This window comes from Balaenoptera physalus (genome assembly GCF_965194825.1).
Source record: "Balaenoptera physalus genome assembly, chromosome: 12".
Classification (NCBI taxonomy): Eukaryota; Metazoa; Chordata; class Mammalia; order Artiodactyla; family Balaenopteridae; genus Balaenoptera; species Balaenoptera physalus.
Window position 1 is genome coordinate 46,719,162 of NC_138897.1, and position 19,310 is coordinate 46,738,471.

General features: G+C 44.6%; 1 protein-coding gene and 1 long non-coding RNA gene across 4 annotated transcripts in view; one reads left to right on the forward strand and one right to left on the reverse strand.

The window, feature by feature from the left end:
* The window catches only part of LOC309639222, an 82,975-nt gene extending 72,111 nt beyond the window's left edge, over positions 1-10,864 (forward strand). Inside the window, exon 3 of the long non-coding RNA XR_014251528.1 lies at positions 8,989-10,864. This is a non-coding gene — a long non-coding RNA (uncharacterized lncRNA). The remainder of the gene's footprint in view (positions 1-8,988) is intronic.
* An 89-nt stretch (positions 10,865-10,953) lies between these two features.
* The window catches only part of MAPRE2 (microtubule associated protein RP/EB family member 2), a 161,715-nt gene continuing 153,358 nt past the window's right edge, over positions 10,954-19,310 (reverse strand). For all 3 annotated transcript variants that reach the window (XM_082416217.1, XM_082416219.1, XM_082416218.1), the window contains one exon: positions 10,954-12,490. In XM_082416217.1, the coding sequence (XP_082272343.1) occupies positions 12,416-12,490 (75 nt within the window). In that variant the 3' untranslated portion in view covers positions 10,954-12,415. The remainder of the gene's footprint in view (positions 12,491-19,310) is intronic.

The window sequence follows — 19,310 nt, forward strand, 5'->3', positions numbered from 1 at the left end:
CATGCCACTCTCACACTTCGTCCCAGCTTACCCTTCCCCCTCCCCGTGTCCTCAAGTCTGTTCTCTACGTCTGCGTCTTTATTCCTGTCCTGCCCCTAGGTTTATCAGAACCTTTCTTTTTTTTTTTTGGATTCCATATATATGTGTTAGCATACGGTATTTTTCTCTTTCTGACTTACTTCACTCTATATGACAGTCTCTAGGTCCATTCACCTCACTACAAATAACTCAATTTCGTTTCTTTTTATGGCTGAGTAATATTCCATTGTATATATGTGCCACATCTTCTTTATCCATTCATCTGTCAATGGACACTTAGGTTTCTTCCATGTCCTGGCTATTGTAAATAGAGCTGCAGTGAATATTGTGGTACATGACTCTTTTTGAATTATGGTTTTCTCAGGGTATATGCCTGAGAAATCCCCCTGAGCAGTGGGATTCCTGGGTCATATGGTAGTTCTATTTTTAGTTTCTTAAGGAACCTCCATACTGTTCTCCATAGTGGCTGTATCAGTTTACATTCCCACCAACAGTACAAGAGGGTTCCCTCTTCTCCACACCCTCTCCAGCTTTTATTGTTTGTAGATTTTTTGATGATGGCCATTCTGACCGGTGTGAGGTGATACCTCATTGTAGTTTTGATCTGCATTTCTCTAATGATTAGTGATACTAAGCATCCTTTCATGTGTTTGTTGGCAATCTGTATATCTTCTTTGGAGAAATGTCTATTTAGGTCTTCTGCCCATTTTTGGATTGGGTTGTTTGTTTTTTTGGTATTGAGCTGCATGAGTTGCTTGTAAATTTTGGAGATTAATCCTTTGTCAGTTACTTCATTTGCAAATACTTTCTCCCATTCTGAGGGTTGTCTTTTCATCTTGTTTATGGTTTCCTTTGCTGTGCAAAAGCTTTTAAGTTTCATTAGGTCCCATTTGTTTATTTTTGTTTTTATTTCTATTACTGTAGGAGGTGGATCAAAAAGGATCTTGCTGTGATTTATGTCATAGAGTGTTCTGCCTATGTTATCCTCTAAGAGTTTTATAGTGTCTGGCCTTACATTTAAGTGTTTAATCCATTTTGAGTTTATTTTTGGGTATGTGTTAGGGAGTGTTCTAATTTCATTCTTTTACATGTAGCTGTCCAGTTTTCTGAGCACCACTTGTTGAAGAGGCTGTCTTTTCTCCATTTTATATTCTTGCCTCCTTTATCAAAAATAAGGTGACCATATGTGTGTGGGTTTATCTCTGGGCTTTCTATCCTGTTCCATTGATCAATCTTTGTTTTTGTGCCAGTACCATACTGTCTTCATTACTGTAGCTTTGTAGTATAGTCTGAAGTCAGGGAGCCTGATTCCTCCAGCTCCGTTTTTCTTTCTCAAGATTGCTTTGGCTCTTCGGGGTCTTTTGTGTTTCCATACAAATTGTGAAATTTTTTGTTCTAGTTGTGTGAAAAATGCCATTGGTAGTTTGATAGGGATTGCATTGAATCTGTAGTTTGCTTTGGGTAGTACAGTCATTTTCATAATCTTGATTCCTCCAATCCAAGAACATGGTATATCTCTCCATGTGTTTGTATCATCTTTAATTTCTTTCATCAGTATCTTATAGTTTTCTGCATTCAGGTCTTTTGTCTCCTTAGGTAGGTTTATTCCTAGGTATTTTATTCTTTTTGTTGCAATGGTAAATGGAAGTGTTTCCTTAATTTCTCTTTCAGATTTTTCATCATTAGTGTATAGGAATGCAAGAGATTTCTGTGCATTAATTTTATATCCTGCTACTTTACCAAATTCACTGATTAACTCTAGTAGTTTTCTGGTAGCATCTTTAGGATTCTCTATGTATAGTATCATGTCATCTGCAAACAGTAACAGTTTTACTTCTTCTTTTCCAATTTGGATTCCTTTTATTTCTTTTTCTTCTCTGATTGCTGTGGCTAAAACTTCCAAAAGTATGTTGAATAAGAGTGGTGAGAGTCAGCAACCTTTTCTTGTTCCTGATCTTAGTGGAAATGGTTTCAGTTTTTCACCATTGAGAATGATGTTGGCTCTGGGTTTGTCATATATGGCCTTTATTATGTTGCGGTAAGTTCCCTCTATGCCTACTTTCTGGAGAGTTTTTATCATAAATGGTTGAATTTTGTCAAAAGCTTTTTCTGCATCTATTGAGATGATCATATGGTTTTTCTCCTTCAATTTGTTGATATGGTTTATCACATGGATTGATTTGCATATATTGAAGAATCCTTGCATTCCTGGGATAAACCCCACTTGATCATGGTGTATGATCCTTTTAATGTGCTGTTGGATTCTGTTTGCTAGTATTTTGCTGAGGATTTTTGCATCTATGTTCATCAGAGATATTGGCCTGTAGTTGTCTTTCTTTGTGACATCTTTGTCTGGTTTTGGTATCAGGGTGATGGTGGACTCGTAGAATGAGTTTGGGAGTGTCTCTCCCTCTGCCATATTTTGGAAGAGTTTGAGAAGAATAGGTGTTAGCTCTTCTCTAAATGTTTGATAGAATTCGCCTGTGAAGCCATCTGGTCCGGGGCTTTTGTTTGTTGGAGGATTTTAAATCACAGTTTCAATTTCAGTGCTTGTGATTGGTCTGTTTATATTTTCTATTTCTTCCTGGTTCAGTCTCAGAAGGTTGTGCTTTTCTAAGAATGTGTCCATTTCTTCCAGGTTGTCCATTTTATTGGCATATTGTTGCTTGTAGTAATCTCTCATGATCCATGGTATTTCTGCAGTGTCAGTTGTTACTTCTCCTTTTTCATTTCTAATTCTGTTGATTTGAGTCTTCTCCCTTTTTTCCTTGATGAGTCTGGCTAGTGGTTTATCAATTTTGTTTATCTTCTCAAAGAACCAGCTTTTAGTTTTATTGACCTTAACTATTGTTTTCTTCATTTCTTTTTCATTTATTTCTGATCTGATCTTTATGATTTCTTTCCTTCTGCTAACTTTGGGGGTTTTTTGTTCTTCTTTCTCTAATCGCTTTAGGTGTAAGGTTAGGTTGTTTCTTTGAGATATTTCTTGTTTGTTGAGGTAGGATTGTATTGCTATAAACTTCCCTCTTAAAACTGCTTTTGCTGCATCCCATAGGTTTTGGGTCATCGTGTTTTCATTGTCATTTGTTTCTAGGTATTTTTGGATTTCCTTTGATTTCTTCAGTGATCTCTTGGTAATTTAGTAGTGTATTGTTTAGCCTTCATGTGTTTGTATTTTTCACAGATGTTTTCCTGTAATTGATGTCTAGTCTCATAGAGTTGTGGTCAGAAAAGGTACTTGATACAATTTCAATTTTCTTAAATTTACCAAGGCTTGATTTGTGACCCAAGATATGATCTATCCTGGAGAATGTTCCATGAGCACTTGAGAAGAATGTGTATTCTGTTGTTTTTGGATGGAATGTCCTCTAAATATCAATTAAGTCCATCTTGTTTAATGTATCATTTAAAGCTTGTGTTTCCTTATTTATTTTCATTTTGGATGATGTGTCCATTGGTGAAAGTGGGGTGATAAAGTCCCCTACTATGATTGTGTTACTGTTGATTTCCCCTTTTATGGCTGTTAGCGTTTGCCTTAAGTATTGAGGTGTTCCTATGTTGGGTGCATAAATATTTACAATTGTTATATATTCTTCTTGGATTGATCCCTTGATCATTATGTAGTGTCCTTCTTTGTCTCTTGTAATAGTCTTTATTTTAAAGTCTATTTTGTCTGATATGAGAATTGCTACTCCAGCTTTCTTTTGATTTCCATTTGCATGGAATATCTTTATCCATCCCCTCACTTTCAGTCTGTATGTGTCCCTAGGTCTGAAGTGGGTCTCTTGTAGACAGCATATATATGGGTCTTGTTTTTGTGTCCATTCAGCCAGTCTGTGTCTTTTGGTTGGAGCATTTAATCCATTTACATTTAAGGTAGTTATCAATATGTATGTTCCTATTACCATTTTCTTAATTGTTTTGGGTTTGTTATTGTAGGTCTTTTCCTTCTGTTTCCTGCCTAGAGAAGTTCCTTTAGCATTTGTTGTAAAGCTGGTTTGGTGGTGCTGAGTTCTCTTAGCTTTTGCTTGTCTGTAAAGGTTTTAATTTCTCTGTCAAATGTGAATGAGATCCTTGCTGAGTAGGGTAATATTGTTTGTAGGTTTTTCTCTTTCATCACTTTAAACATGTCCTGCCATTCCCTTCTGGCTTGCAGAGTTTCTGCTGAAAGATCAGCTCTTAACCTTATGGGAATTCCCTTGTATGTTATTTGTTGCTTTTCCCTTGCTGCTTTTAATATTCTTTCTTTGTATTTAATTTTTGATAATTTGATTAATATGTGTTTTGGTGGGTTTCTCCTTGGATTTATCCTGTATGGGACTCTGTGTGCTTCCTGGACTTGATTGACTCTTTCCTTTCCCATATTAGGGAAGTTTTCAACTATAATCTCTTCAAATATTTTCTCAGTCCCTTTCTTTTTCTCTTGTTCTTCTGGGACCCCTAGAATTCGAATGTTGGTGTGTTTAATGTTTTCCCAGAGGTCTCTGAGACTGTCCTCAATTTTTTTCATTTTTTCTTTGTTCTGCTCTGCAGTAGTTATTTCCACTATTTTACCTTCCAGGTCACTTATTCGTTCTTCTGCCTCAGTTATTCTGCTATTGTTTCCTTCTAGAGAATTTTAAATTTCATTTATTGTATTGTTCATCATTGTTTGTTTGCTCTGTAGTTCTAGGTCCTTGTTAAATGTTTCTTGTAGTTTCTCCATTCTGTTTCCAAGATTTTGGATCATCTTCACTATCATTACTCTGAATTCTGTTTCAGGTATACTGCCTATTTCCTCTTCATTTGTTTGGTCTAGTGGGTTTTTACATTGGTCTTTCATCTGCTTTGTATTTCTCTGTCTTCTCATTTTGCTTAACTTACCATGTTTGCAGTCTCCTTTCTGCAGGCTGCAGGTTCGTAGTTCCCGTTTTTTGGTGTCTGCCCCCAGTGGGTAAGGTTGGTTCAGTGGGTTGTGTAGGCTTCCTGGCGGAGGGGACTGGTGCCTGTGTTCTGGTGGATGAGGCTGGATCTTGTCTTTCTCGTGGGCAGGACCACATCTGGTGGTGTGTTGGGGTGTCTGTAAACTTATTATGATTTTATAATTAGCAGAGAGGCAGCCTCTCTGCTAATGGGTGGGGTTGTGTTCCTGTGTTGCTAGTTATTTGGCATAGGGTGTCTAGCACTGTAGTTTGTTGGTTGTTGAGTGGAGCTGGGTCTTAGTGTTCAGATGGAGATCTCTGAGAAGGCTTTCGCCGTTTGATATTACGTGGGGCCAGGAGGTCTCTGGTGGACCAATGTCCTAAACTCGGCTCTCCCACCTCAGAGGCTCAGGCCTGACACCCGGCGGGAGCACCAAGACTGTCAGCCACTGGCTCAGTAGAAAAGGGAGAAAAAAAAAGAAAGAAAGAAAGAAAAAATAAAATAAAGTTATTAAAAAAATATTATTAAAAATAAAAAAGTAGTTAAAAAAAAAAAAGAGCAACCAAAGCAAAAGACAAATCCACCAATGTCAACAAGCACTAAAAACTATATTAAAAAAAAAAAAAAGACAGAACCCTACGATAAATGGTAAAAGCAAAGCTATACAGACAAAACCACACAAAGAAGCATACACATACTTACCCTCAAAAGGAGAAAAAATATATATATAATAAAAAGGAAGAGAGCCACCTAATCAATAAACAAATCTACCAATGATAATAAGCTCTAAATACTAAACTAAGATAAACATAAAACCAGAAACAAATTAGGTGCAGAAAGCAAACCCCAAGTCTACAGTTGATCCCAAAGTCCTCCGCCTCAATTTTGGGATGATTCATTGTCTATTCAGGTATTCCACAGATGCAGGGTACATCAAGTTGATTGTGGAGATTTAATTTGCTGCTCCTGAGGCTGCTGGGAGAAATTTCCCTTTCTCTTCTTTGTTCACACAGCTCCTGGGGTTCAGCTTTGGATTTGGCCCTGCCTCTGCGTGTAGGTCGCCTGAGGGCGTCTGTTACCCACCCAGACAGGACGGGGTTAAAGGAGCAGCTGATTAGGGGGCTCTGGCTCACTCAGGCTGGGGGGAGGGAGGGATACAGAATGCGGGGCGAGCCTGCAGCGGCAGAGGCCGGCGTGACGTTGCAACAGCCTGAGGCGTGCCGTGTGTTCTCCCAGGGAAGTTGTCCCTGGATCACGGGCCCCTGGCAGTGGTGGGCTGCACAGGCTCCCAGGAGGGGCAGTGTGGATAGTGACCTGTGCTTGCACACAGGCTTCTTTGTGGCTGCAGCAGCAGCCTTAGCGTCTCATGCCCGTCTCTGGTGTCTGCTCTGATAGCCACGGCTAGCGCCCATCTCTGGAGCTCGTTTAGGCAGTGCTCTGGATCCCCTCTCCTTGTGCACCCTGCAACAATGGTCTCTTGCCTCTTAGGCAGGTCCAGACTTTTTCCCAGACTCCCTCCTGGCTAGCTGTGGCGCACTAACCCCCTTCAGGCTGTGTTCACGCAGCCAACCCCAGTCCTCTCCTTGGGATCTGCCCTCCGAAGCCGGAGCCTCAGCTCCCAGCCCCCACCCGTCCTGGCCGGCGGGTGAGCAGACAAGCCTCTTGGGCTGGTGAGAGCTGGTCTGCACCGATCCTCTGTGCGGGAACCTCTCCGCTATGCCCTCTGCACCCCTGTCGCTGTGCTCTCCTCCATGGCTCCGAAGCCTCACCCCCCCGCCCACCTGCCGTCTCCGCCAGTGAAGGGGCTTCCTAGTGTGTGGAAGCTTTTCCTCCTTCACAGCTCCCTCTCAGAGGTGCAGGTCCCGTCCCTATTCTTTTGTCTCTGTTTTTTCTTTTTTCTTTTGCCCTACCCAGGTATGTGGGGAGTTTCTTGCTTTTTGGGAAGTCTGAGGTCTTCTGACAGCTTTCAGTAGGTGTTCTGTAGGAGCTGTTCCATATGTAGATGTATTTTTGATGTATTTGTGGGGAGGAAGTTGATCTCCATGTCTTACTCCTCCGCCATCTTGAAGCTATCTCTGCCTCATGGTTTTTTGTTTTAAGTTCAGGTGACTGGACAGTGTCTATGTCTACAGGACAGGAAGGTCCCTGAACCAGTCTTTGAGACAGCTTAGCTTATGAGACATTTTCTTTCTCTGACTTAACTTTCATGCTGGTAAAAAACTGTTCCATTGGCAGGAGGCCACATTTCACCTGCACCATAAATGTATCAGATTGGAAGAGAGTGTCCTAGTAGTAAGCTGTGAATTTGAATTAGACTAAAATTCTGAATACATTTATGGGAACTTTTCATTACTTCTGTAATTTCTAAAGCCTCATTTAAATGGTCAGATTTGACCAAAACATTTTAGTGAATAAGATAAATGTATCTTAAAAAAAATTTTTTTTTAAGTTATAATATACAGGTAACTTTCAAGGCTGAAAGGAATACCATAGTGTAAAATATGAGGGGCTCTTGCTACACAGAAAGAAATGTGTACTTAACTTTATTTTCTGAAAGAGGATGCATTTAGGTACTGGGCTAGTTTCTAACGAACAGCATGAATTCAAAGGTACATTAATGTGCTCTTGCTCTTTAAAAACAATTTACACCCTGTCTTGATAAAATAGGTACAAAATATTAAAAGAAACCTGTTTAAGAAATTAAAACTTGGCAGAAGGTTCAACATTTTAGGTCAGTGGAAAGAGAGAAAAAGGCATTCAACAAATTACCTCCAGCTGGGCGTTCCATTTTTTTGTTCCAATCCTAAACCCAACAGGAGGAGGCAAGGCCGTAGCAAATGCACCTTCTGTGTAAGCCTTACTGATACACTATGGGGTCCAGGTCACAGCCTTGGGGAAGGGTCTGCCCTTGGGCAGTCTTGTGACCTGAAGTCCTGGTGCTATCTGAGGGTCAAGGGTTCAATGGATTTTACGCTTTGCCTTCTCTTAGGCAGTAAAGCCCGAGCTCTTCTAATGAATGGAGAGTGTCTCTTATGAGTTCCCAGTTCAGCAAAACAGGAGCTGTTAGACATCCAGGGAGATGCTCTGTTCTCACACTTGGTGCTGTTTGGCGACTCTGTGTTAGTGCTGAGAAGTTGGGTCAGTGAATACTCATAATAGCAGCCTAAACGGTCACGGTGGCTGTGCTCTAGCCATTGAGAGGAAGCATAAGAAAGGTCAGAGAAATGAAGTTTGTGTTTAATTTTAGAGAACTGGCATCTTGTAACTCGAACTTAGTGGAAGTCTATTAACTTTTTTCCCCTCCCTTTGGACTCATGGGCCTACCCATAATACCAGTAGGAACACCTCAAATTTTTATCGATCTCAGATTTAATAAAATGGAGCAAACATGTTATCTCACCACTTTTGAACTGTTTGTGATGTGTTTAGAGTCCAGCAGTGTGCCTTTTAAGTAAAATGAATCACATATATTCTTGACTATTTGTGCACAAACGTCTAAGATCTAGTGTTTAAAACCCTAGGGTTGGTGAATTAAATGGAAACACATGTGTGCTTTGAGCATGAGCTTTCCCAACCCAGGTAACGGCTCAGACTTCCATCACAGAAGTACCCTGTGGAGTAATGTGTAGGTGGAGAGCAGTGATGGTAGCTTTGTTATTTTCCTGCTTCTCTGCTTTTAAAAGAAAAGGGCCTAAAGGCAAATGAATGGAAAACAGTTGCCAAAGGACAGTATAGAAACAAAACTGGGCTCTAGGTGGTGCTTGAAAGCAGGTTCAGTAAGGCTGGCATCCTTCAGGGCAAAAGGGTGTCAGCTGAACCTCAGTAACCTGGAGGCTCCTGGGCAAAGTCTTCCAACAGACTGTCATCACCTGTTCTACAGGGTCTCCAGGAGGGCAGTGGGCCAGTTCAAATACATTTTTTCAGTTATTCCTGTAAGGTTGGTGTTCCATTTATGTCTATAAATCATCACTGTTAGTTAAAGTCAGCAAACTGGTGGGCGGGGACGGAGGAGAATACACTTAATCAAAGAGCTTTTGCCAATCACAGGTCGTTTTGCCACAAAGCTTTACTTCAAAACATCTGCCTGCTTTTGCCCAGCCTTTGTGTTGTCCAGATGGAGGAGGTGAACCTGCAGGAGCGAGGCCTTTGTTTGCTTGCAAGTGGAATGTTTCCTAAGGGAATGAATGGTGTATCCTTCTTTTCGGTAAGAAAATTTTTTTGGTAGAGTTTTAAAAAGGTAATACAGCTGCTACATTGGATATCTAATACTAACCTGTAATTCCTGTTAAAACATTTGCTGTCAATAAAAACAAGGCCCCCCACCATGTAAATCATAATAAAATGTGGGCTCTATGTGTGACTTTACATAAATAGCCTATTCGTATAACCATGCTCACTCAAAAGGAAACCTTTAGCATAAAAATTTAAGACTCTATAGATCCAGGCCAATTTTAACATATACCTTTTTTTTTTTATTAAATATGTAAAAAGATAAATGCAAGTCAAGTTATTCACATATTCAGAGACAAAAAACTATTCTACCATGCGACAGTAGGTGGGTAATGTAAAATGAATGTGATACATCTGAATAAGACTTTTTCATCTATTATGTCATTACTTATCTATATTTATAATTAACAATACATATGTTTACATTCCTTTCAGTTTACATTTAATATATAACAAAAGCTTTATGGTGTACTATTTAGTAAAAGTAATTTGAATGCATATTAAACCTTAACGGAATAATGGAAATACTCACCAGGGAAGGGAGGAGTTCTTGGTTCCCTTCTGGAGTTTACTTCTCTCGGGTCAACAGGGTGTGTCTTTGTCTTTTCTTTTTCTGCTTTTCTGCTCTTTTCTCTTTACCCCCTGCTTCAATCACTTCCTACCTGATATGAGCAGTGGAAGTACTATAACCAGCTGCGGCGGGTGTGAAGGGGACTCCAAGACCGAAGTCTGGCTTCTGAGAGGGAGAAGCAGGGCACACACCAGGGGCTGCTTCTCGGCCCAGCATAACGACGCGTGACGGGGTCCATAGAGGGAGGAAAGCACGCGCTGGCTGCCGAGATGAGAGAATGATGGGGTAAAGCCATCAGGCAGAAAGGAGAAGTCCTGGGAAATGAGAGGTGGTCTGCACAGAAGCTGGGGTGCAGCCGAAGAGGACCGGGATGCTTAGCTGTCCAAGATTCCCCAAAGCATCAGTGATGTCCCATGCGATGCAGGGCAATGGAAGACGTTTCAGATGTTGACAGAAAGAGAAGTATATAGCTCCTCTCTAAATAAATGAATAGTCTGCCCCAAGACTCCGGGAAGGAGAAGGAAGTAGGATGACTGGCGAAAGTTGTCTCTGCCAGCTATCTGGCCAGTAATGTTTATAGCTGAGAAAGTTGGGGATTTGGGGAGGAACAGAGTGGCTGAGTGTCACTGGTGAGGCTTATGCACGTTACCCAGTAATCATGTGCATCCACATGATGGGAGTGTGGTTCCTGACCCACCTGGCACTGGGTATTACTGACATGTCCAAGGCAAACAAAGAACTGCCCAGGAACCACTGAAGGATCACCTGTATAGAATTATTTATTGTGCCTCTTTACAAGAGCTATTTAGAAAGAAGGAAACTCAGTGAGTGCAACAGCCTTGGGGGGGTGGGGACGACACACTGTTAAGCACGATGCTGCGTATAGCACGACCACTCCCTGCGACCAGGTGTGGGAGGATGTCACCGCCGAGAGCCAGGCCGTATTCCAGCCTGAGAGAAACGAGCTGCCGCTGTAGCGCAGAGCAAGCAGGAGAGAGAAGAAAGGGAAACCAAACCCCATGAAACATCTGTCCAGTTCTGCACAGTGTCCTGTAATAACCTCAAAAATACAAGCAATCTTTTTCACATGTTACTCAATAAATACCACTCTGCCACAAAAGATTTATTTTGAGAAGACTTCTTTTGGTGGAAAGCTTCAATGCTAGAATTTAGAATTAGTATTTCATCAGTTAATAAAGAAATGTCAAAGCTTTATGATACATAATTCAGAAATTTATTTTAAGCTTTTCAATTAAGAGGAAAGTGGGGTGGGCACACTTGTTTGCTGTTTTTGTTGCACCTGCTAAGTCAAATAACAAGTGAAAGAAAATCTAAAGTTAGAAACCGAGTGAAATGAATGATCCAGGAAGGGAAACCATCATCTGTCAAAGGGTGGGGTGGGGAAGAGGCAAAGATTTGGAAAGATACTAAGAAAATGTGCAAATATTAGTTAAAAAAAATAAGGAATGCTTTTAATTCATTAATGTTTCCTCTGTTTACGAATTGCCACAATTTAGCGAAGGTCAATGACAAGGAGGGCCATAGTATTGAAGAGGGGGAATTCTTTATTCCAGAAGGCATTGGGAGTCAGATTTTCCTGTGCCATCATTCCAGTGTCAACACCAGACTTCAGAACCAGGATTCTCCCTTGGGCTTACGCTCCTATTCATAAAGTCTTCACTCCCAGCCTTCCAGCAAGTGTGCAGCATGACGCAGGACCCTGCCGCCCGGGGCTGCACACCCTGAAGTCATTCTTTAGTAGGAATCCCCTAGTGTGGATGAGAGGATTTGGGCTGAAACCCACACGAGGAGGCAGGAGGACCTGTGCCCATGCAGACCCCCTCTGACTGCAGACAACTGATGACAGCTTTTGGGGAGAGTGGCTCCCCACCAAAGAGGACCCTGAGAAAGAAAACAGCATGAGAATCTGGGTCGGGGGAGGCGAGGGAAAGGGCAAGCAGTTAGAGGGCCAAGTCGAGATGGTGTTTTCCTTGAGTGAATGTCTTTCAAAACTAACAACATACTGTGTGGTTGTCTAACATGCTGATGTCTGAACACTGCTGGGCCCTGAAGTCCTAGTTTTGATTCCTTTTTTTTTTTTTTCCCTTTCATTTGTAAGTAGAGGGAGAAACTGACTCGGTGTTTTTCCCCGTGAAATAAGTCACTGTCATATGGCTTTCATATCAAGTATCTCTTTCCCTTTGTTCCAATTTATTATTTGACCAAATTTATGTTCAGAGGTTAGACTTGCAAACATCAAAGCACCACAAATGTGTGTGACATCTAGTGACACTGGGTTGAGAAATGCCAATATAAATACCATATATCAAATTACCATTGTTTCACACCAGGATAAAAAGGGGGTGGGGTGGGGGTGGGGACAGTTGTTCTGGAAAGAAATGCAAAGAGCAGAACCAATCTCAAGCAGCCAAGTGGTGAAGTTGAAGGTATGTGACCCCGTGATGTCTTGGGGAGGCTGCCCACGGCCGCAGCTAGTGTGTCTTGGCGAAGGAAATGGGAACCGAGCGCGGTGGCTGGCATGGGTGCCGGCGCAGTGATGGAACAGCAGGCTGGGAACAACTGGTTTCTGATGAGCTTGAGGCCACATGTGTTCCAATTCTCCAGAAGAAAAGTTCCCACCAAAACGGAAGTGTGGAGAGCTGCTGAGACGGTTCAGTACTCTTCCTGCTGCTGGGGCTGCTGTTCGTGGACTTGCTCCTCTGCTTCCGGCTCCTCCGGGTGGCCCTCCTGTGGGGCAGGGGGAGAGGTTTCAGCTGAAGCGGTTCACTGCCGGCAGCCCTGCGGCGTCCCCAGCCCCACCATCGCTGCACAGCACGGCATCGCCACGGCTTTTGCCACGCAAGTGCCTCCCCGCTCCCAGGAGCCAAGGCACACACAGGGGTGCCTTCACCTTCCCGCCCCATCAAGGAGCGGCCCATTCTGGAGCGCGGCCAGCAGGCTTTAGGCACCACATTTTCCTTCCGACCATTTTGGAAGGACGTCATCACAGAACATACGACATACTTTCCCACCCTCTGTACGACAGTAAACCAGATGTAAGGACTCGAGCGTCACGACAACCACGAGTGAGCCTGCTGTGACACAGCACAGGGCCCCAGGCCCCTGCAGTGTGTCCGATGGCTTCCTGTTTCCTGCCCTGCTGTCCTCCTCCTCACCTGGTAGCATGTCTGCTTGAAGCAGACTCCTTGTTATAATCTGTCACTCAGCTGATGCCGAGAAGCAGCTCGTGAGAGCGGTTAGGTAAGGAAAGAACAATAACTACGGTTCCGGGTTGCCCCCAGCCAGACGGTGGCTCCAACAGGGGGGCTCAGGAGATTGTGCTCGGGGACTTCGGGACATCTATTCTGGGTACGTGAGGACTTTTTTTGCTTACTTTCTGATGGTTGAGGTGTTGCTCTACTTGGCTTCAAATGGCCTATTTACTCACTTGCGTATAACCCAGGGAAGCACGTCACGAACACTAACTCCAGGGAACATCAACCCTGGTCAGCTATATCCGCCAATTCTTTTTTTTTTTTAATCTCACAAAGAATAATTAGCTCTTTACTACCCAAGCAGAGGGAGTGTAGCTAATCAATAGGGCCGACTGCTCCCTCCAGAATGCACAATGCTTTTGCAATGCAGTCAGGAGCATACGCTGGGATGTACAGACGTGCTTGTGTTCTCTTGCACTTTGCACACCCCCTTCCTGTCTGCCCCATTTTCCCTTTAGCCAAGGACACACCCGTCAAGATCCAACTCAAATACAGCAGGATCATTTCTCCAGATCCCTGAGCCAGGATTCTCTCCCTCCTCCTGCAGCATTTTTCTTCTTCCTTGGCCTTAAAACTTTTGACTTGTAATCTTGTTTGTCTTGAACCTTGTGGCCTCATCCATTGGATCCTGAGGTTACTGAAGTCGGGATAGGGCCTCATGCATCTGTGTCAGACCTTGCTTACTGTACAACTCAATGCATGTGTGTCAGGAGGAAGACATCAGAGAGGGTGCAAGAACAGATGACCCAGACTATCAGCCAAGGTCACGTGCCACTTATCTTCTGAGAGGCAGCATAATGTCAAGGTTATAAGCATGGACCTGGAGTTCATCTCCCAGATCCATTATTTACAAGCTGGGTGACTTAACTGTTCTGTGCCTCGGTTTTCTCATCTGTACAAGTGGGGGATAGGACAAAAGTGCCCATTTAACAGAGTTTTCAATGAGTGTCATTGATCAATGAATCAATGGAGCCACTGAATTCAACATAGAACTCTGAGTTAAAATAGGTGAAGTGCCTAGAACAGTGTTTGGCACATAATATAAGTGTGAGCTGTGATTCTTTTTTCTTGGTAACTCATTGGAATATGTTCTAGAAGTAAAAATAATTTAAAAAAAAAATAGTCTTTTCTATGACAAGAGTAGAAAATGACATCGTATTGAAGACTTGGGCTCAAATCTAGCACCGTCCCTTACTGGCTTGGTGTCAAGAAGCATATTATTTAATTTAATAAATATCAGCTCGCCCCATGACCACACCCCGTCATCATACCTAAAACTGCTCCACCTCTGAAATGTGAAGGCCCAAATCCTACTCTCTCTGCCCACATCCTGCTGTCCTTCGGGACACCTCGCTCCTTAATTCCTTAACCACGATGTCCTTTGACCTCAGAGCCCCAAGCCCCCCTTTGCTCCAGGCTCTGCCAGCTCGTCCCTGGGCCGGCCCCGCAGCGTCCTCCACAAGCCTCTTTGCCCGCCGCTCGGCACACGTGAGGGTGGTCCTCTCGGCGCAGTTAGTGCCTCAGGGACAGAGGTGCCCTCCCGGGAGCAGGAGAGCACCTCTTGCTGGGACAGAACAAGCGAGGAAGAGCCACCGGCCTGCCTCTAGTCCAGGGGCAAAGAAGGAAACTCACGCTCATGGGAACTGACCAGGAACGGTGGGCCAGGAACTCCGGGGTGTCTGCTCTGCCGCACGCTCCTCCCCACGCCCTTCTCACTGCCTTCACCCCAGAACGGATCACTCCCCTGAGCCTTACATCCTTGATTCATGCTTCCATCAGGTTGCACGCTGCAGCCCTGTGTGTGTATGGGCGTGTGCTCGTGTGTCCCCACTGGCTGGCTCCACGGCTGCCTCTTCAGCCAGGCTCTGAGCCTCCGAGTCCCTTAAGGGGTAGAGATGTTGTTGTATTCGTCATCCTAACTTTTTAATGCCAGTGGGGTGCCTTCCATATCATACTGCCCAGACTTCAGCTGGTCTGGAGTGCACTTTTCTTACATAATTGTTTTTGTGAGTGTCAGGCTGCTGATGGGAAGATCTCAGAAATGAGCATCTGTTTGACATTTTAGAGAAAATCTTATTTGCTCACATCATGGACTGCGAGTTAACTGTGGGATAATGGATTTAATTCAGGACTGAAAGTCGGAAGATTTGGATTCAAGTAACCGTGGGCCTGTCAAACCAGCTGCGGGACAAGAAACCCACTAGATAAGGCTCCCCCTTGGGCCTCCTTTCCATACTTGATGAGCCAGGGGGTGGGTGCGGTGCCCTCATCTCCAGCTGGCCAAGGGCAGCTCCCTCATTCACGGCGCACCGCTGTGAGGTCATGCATCTCATCTGCAGAAACTGCAGACCCCAGAGCACTCTTATTGGGTACCGCGGCTATAAAGAACAAACGTCCTGGGTTACCAATGGATTGCTAATGCTTGGGGTTCAAATTAAGGTGCTCTGAAAGTCTGGCAGGACGCACCTGTAACTCTGAGGCAGCTGTTGCACATCACCACTGGGGGCTCCCAGCCCACAGTGCTGGGGAGGCTCTCACACACCAAAATGATCTTTCTCTTATGCCCCACGCAAGACTGAAGAACTTAAACGCACAGGTGAGGAGGAGGCCAGGCGAAACCTAGGCCAAACATGCGACTAAAGCACTGGGGCGCCACCTACTTAATTAAATCTAATTGCATATCAAGCCACTCACAGCTGTGAGTGACGCTTTGGAGTTCCTTATTCTTATAATAATCATTAGAAGGAGAAGCAAAGCAGGAAGACAGTACTGAAGAATGCTCTCGGCTACTGTGGGAGGACAGCGGGGACAAAGGCGGGGAGGAGGGGGAGGGCCGTCAAGAAGCTGGGCTGCGGGGCGAGGGGGCATGGCTTCCACCTTCCCAGATGTAGGAGGCGGCGCACAACAGGTTCACCTGCCACCACTCACACCAGCGCGTCCGGCTGTTCTTTCCTCTCTGCTTTGTTCCTGCCGTTTCCTCTGCTGAAAAAATACTCCCCCGTCTTAACTCCGTAACTGCTGACATTCCTAATCATCTTTCCACGTCCAACACAAATGTCATCTTCTCTGTGAAGTCCTTGCCTGTCCCTCCAGGCTGTCTTTATGTGCTCCCCACACCAGTTTATTTGTGTCTCTATTACTGCACTTATCACAACCTGACAAATTCCAGTTAGTGGTGTCCCTGTCTGTCTCTCTCAACGGCGCTGTGAGCTCTTCTAAGGCAGGGGCTGTGCCTGTTTTCTATAAACCCAATGCTGCGTCCAGTGACAGAAACGCAGGCTGAATTCAAAAGATGTGGGCTGAGCAGGGGAGTATCTTTAGGTCATTTGACAGCGGCTTCCGTGACAGGACCTCAGGAAACAAGTGTCTGTATTAGCAGGTGACCCTCAGCCGACAGACCCACAGGGCAGCAGCTAACCAACGACGTAAGCCCAGACACCTGTGGCCCCTAGTTAGGTAGTAAAGATAACGAGAATCATAATGAGAGGCACTGGACAGCCAGCTGGCCATCTGCTCTGGAAACTTCCATTAGGTCTCTGTGACTGCAAACTGAACTGCCTCTGTTTACTTCCACACTCAAAACTCTCATCTGGATTTCTACATCTTCCAAACATGTTATCCTAGGATTGCTTGATCACGAGAATCAAAGACCAGACATCACTAAATAAAGACTGAAGGAGGAGGCCTCTCCAGCGAATGCCTCCACCTGAAGTGTCAATGTCGGGTCCATCTGTGGTGAACTGAAAGCAGGCACTCACTGCAGCCTCCGACTCCTCAGCACCCCTCTCATCTCCAGTAGGGAGGCAACCAGAAATCTCTGCCTCTCAGATGTGCACAGAAGTCCGACCAGCGGCATCATGAATAAAGTACTGGCATTTCTTCCCAGACATCATGCCCCCCATGGCTGCACGTCCACCTAGCACTGAAGTGTGTGAATGGCCTGAAAACAGGACACAGTGTCAGGGTCAAGCACAGCGAGGGAAAAGGGAGGCTCTGAGAGCTTGCGGGGTGGGTGCAGTGGCCCAGCAACCTCTGAGCACATTTTTTCCCAAGTGATGCCTTTCCTAGGCAAGGGTGGAAGCTTTTTAAAGGCTCACTGCCTCAATGGTAGAACCTGGATAAGCTGGGAGGCTACCACAGAATCAGGACTCGCTAAGCTCAGGGAAGGAGGCAAACGCGGCTCTAAGGTGTCTAGGACGGTTCCACGAACCTCCAGGAAGGGAAGCAGAGAGCAGAGCAGGCCAGCCGCTCCTGAGCCTCTCGCCATCCGCCTCTGTAAGAAGTGTCATGTGTGCGCGTGTGCAGCATGGAAAATACCGTCCAGGCACGTGGCAGACAGTCTTCGCCTTCTCTCTCTATAGAAACTGAAGTTTAAAAAAATGGGTCTTGTCACATTCTAAACAAGGACACTTGGCATATTCCAGCTTATTCTCTATAGAAAACTGAGCATAGCGTGATGTGTTTCTTTTGGAGCTGTCCAGACACAGAGTTGCATTAGAAGTTGTCCTGGAATGAGAAGAATTAAGGCAGCAACTGCGTTTGAAGATTCTGCACTGGTAACCCATACGTGTAAGTTTGTGTTAAGTTTATTTTCTCTTCCAGCTTCTAGTAGCCTGGTTACTGCCTCTAAATCTCTTCCTGGACTTTGGATACTCCTCAGCTTACACTCAACAGTGATGCCACTGTCCCTCTCTTCTCCCTACCGCGTTTCTCTCTATTTGATGACATCAGCACAGTGCCAGTCAGAACAACAAAGGTGGGTTTAGTGACGCTACCCGCCAGAAGAAAATGGAGGTTCTTGGCGGATGCTGAATTAAACAGACTGCCCAGAGAAAGATGCCAAGACAATACTTTTGAAGGTGTCAAAACAACAAAACAAGATGAAGGGAATTATTTGGAGAAAATCCAGGTAGGAATTTGACTACTCCCTTCTTCACATACAGAACACATGCAACTCAATACTGTCAATTAGACAAAGTCTGTCCTGCAGTTTCCCCCAAGAGGTACCACCTTTACTTTTCCCCTTCCCCATGGCACCCAATATACTGAGAAGCAGGGAACATAGTCCTTAAGATTCTGGGCTCTGATTTAGAGAAACCTGGGTAGTGATGGAGCTTATTAAAGATGGGTCATTGAGCAAGTAATTTTATCTGTAAAGCAGAGATAAGTAATAGTACACCACATAAGGATGTGGTGAGAAATATATATATAGAACATAAACGTAATATCTAGCACACGCTAAATGCTCAAGGTTAGCTATTACTACTATCATGTTCCCCATTTAAAAGGTGGCTCAGGCTTGGAGAAGGGAGGGCACGAACTCAGGACTCGAGTTCAAATGCAAATTATGCTGCTTATTCACTCGGGAACATTATTTAACCTCTCAGCTGCCTTAGTTTCTCTCATCTATAAATGGGCTAACACCCATATCTACCTAATAGGATTCTCCAGAGAATTAAAGGAGCTGATACATGTAAAGCCCTTGGCCTTCCCCCTCATCTCCCATCCCAAGAGTCTGAGGAAAGGACCTGCTAAACCCATTAGTCTTAATGACTGATGATGCTTTGAAGTATTACCTCTTTGAGGGGTGTGTGCGTTAACTGCCCATACACTGCAAGAATGGCTCTCTGAATCCAGGCCGCGGTAAGCTGGTGCTGGTGTGTGCGCTGGGGGTGGTGGAGATATAAATGGTCTAACAGAAGCTGAGTGTAGTCATCCAGGAAGACACCCCCTGAACTCTCAGGAGGCAAGAGCTCTTGCCTAAGGCCAGCCCTACCTGCCATTAGCTAGGAATTCAGTGGCCCTGCCAACCCTTAATTTGGAGTTCACCTGACGGCGCTCCCTCACAAGGACTCCTCCTTTGGCACAAGATCTGGCTCGAGGTTGGAATCAGAAGGCTAGAAGGTAAGAATCAGCAGGAAGATTCCATCCCGCAAGCTGCCTTGCTCCCGTGAGTGGGCAGCGTCCCGGACGGGCAGCGGCACGGTTCACTCGGGCTCACGGTGCTGCACAGACCTCAGCGAATTCAGCCTCAAACAAGCTTGTGAAGAGAATACCCATAATTCGTCTAGCGCTTGACAGATGACAAAGCACTCGCTACATACAGAACGTCATGAAAATGCCACTTTGGGTGGTGCAGATGCACACACTACGAACCAACCTTTGGTTTCTTCCGTCAGATCTGAAAATATTGAGAATGATATTTTGTAAAGCCGTCGCTATCTCTGGGACCTGAGCAGGCGGATTCCCAGGGCTTCAAGATCTATAGTCTGAGCTAACCAAGAGGTTTAAGA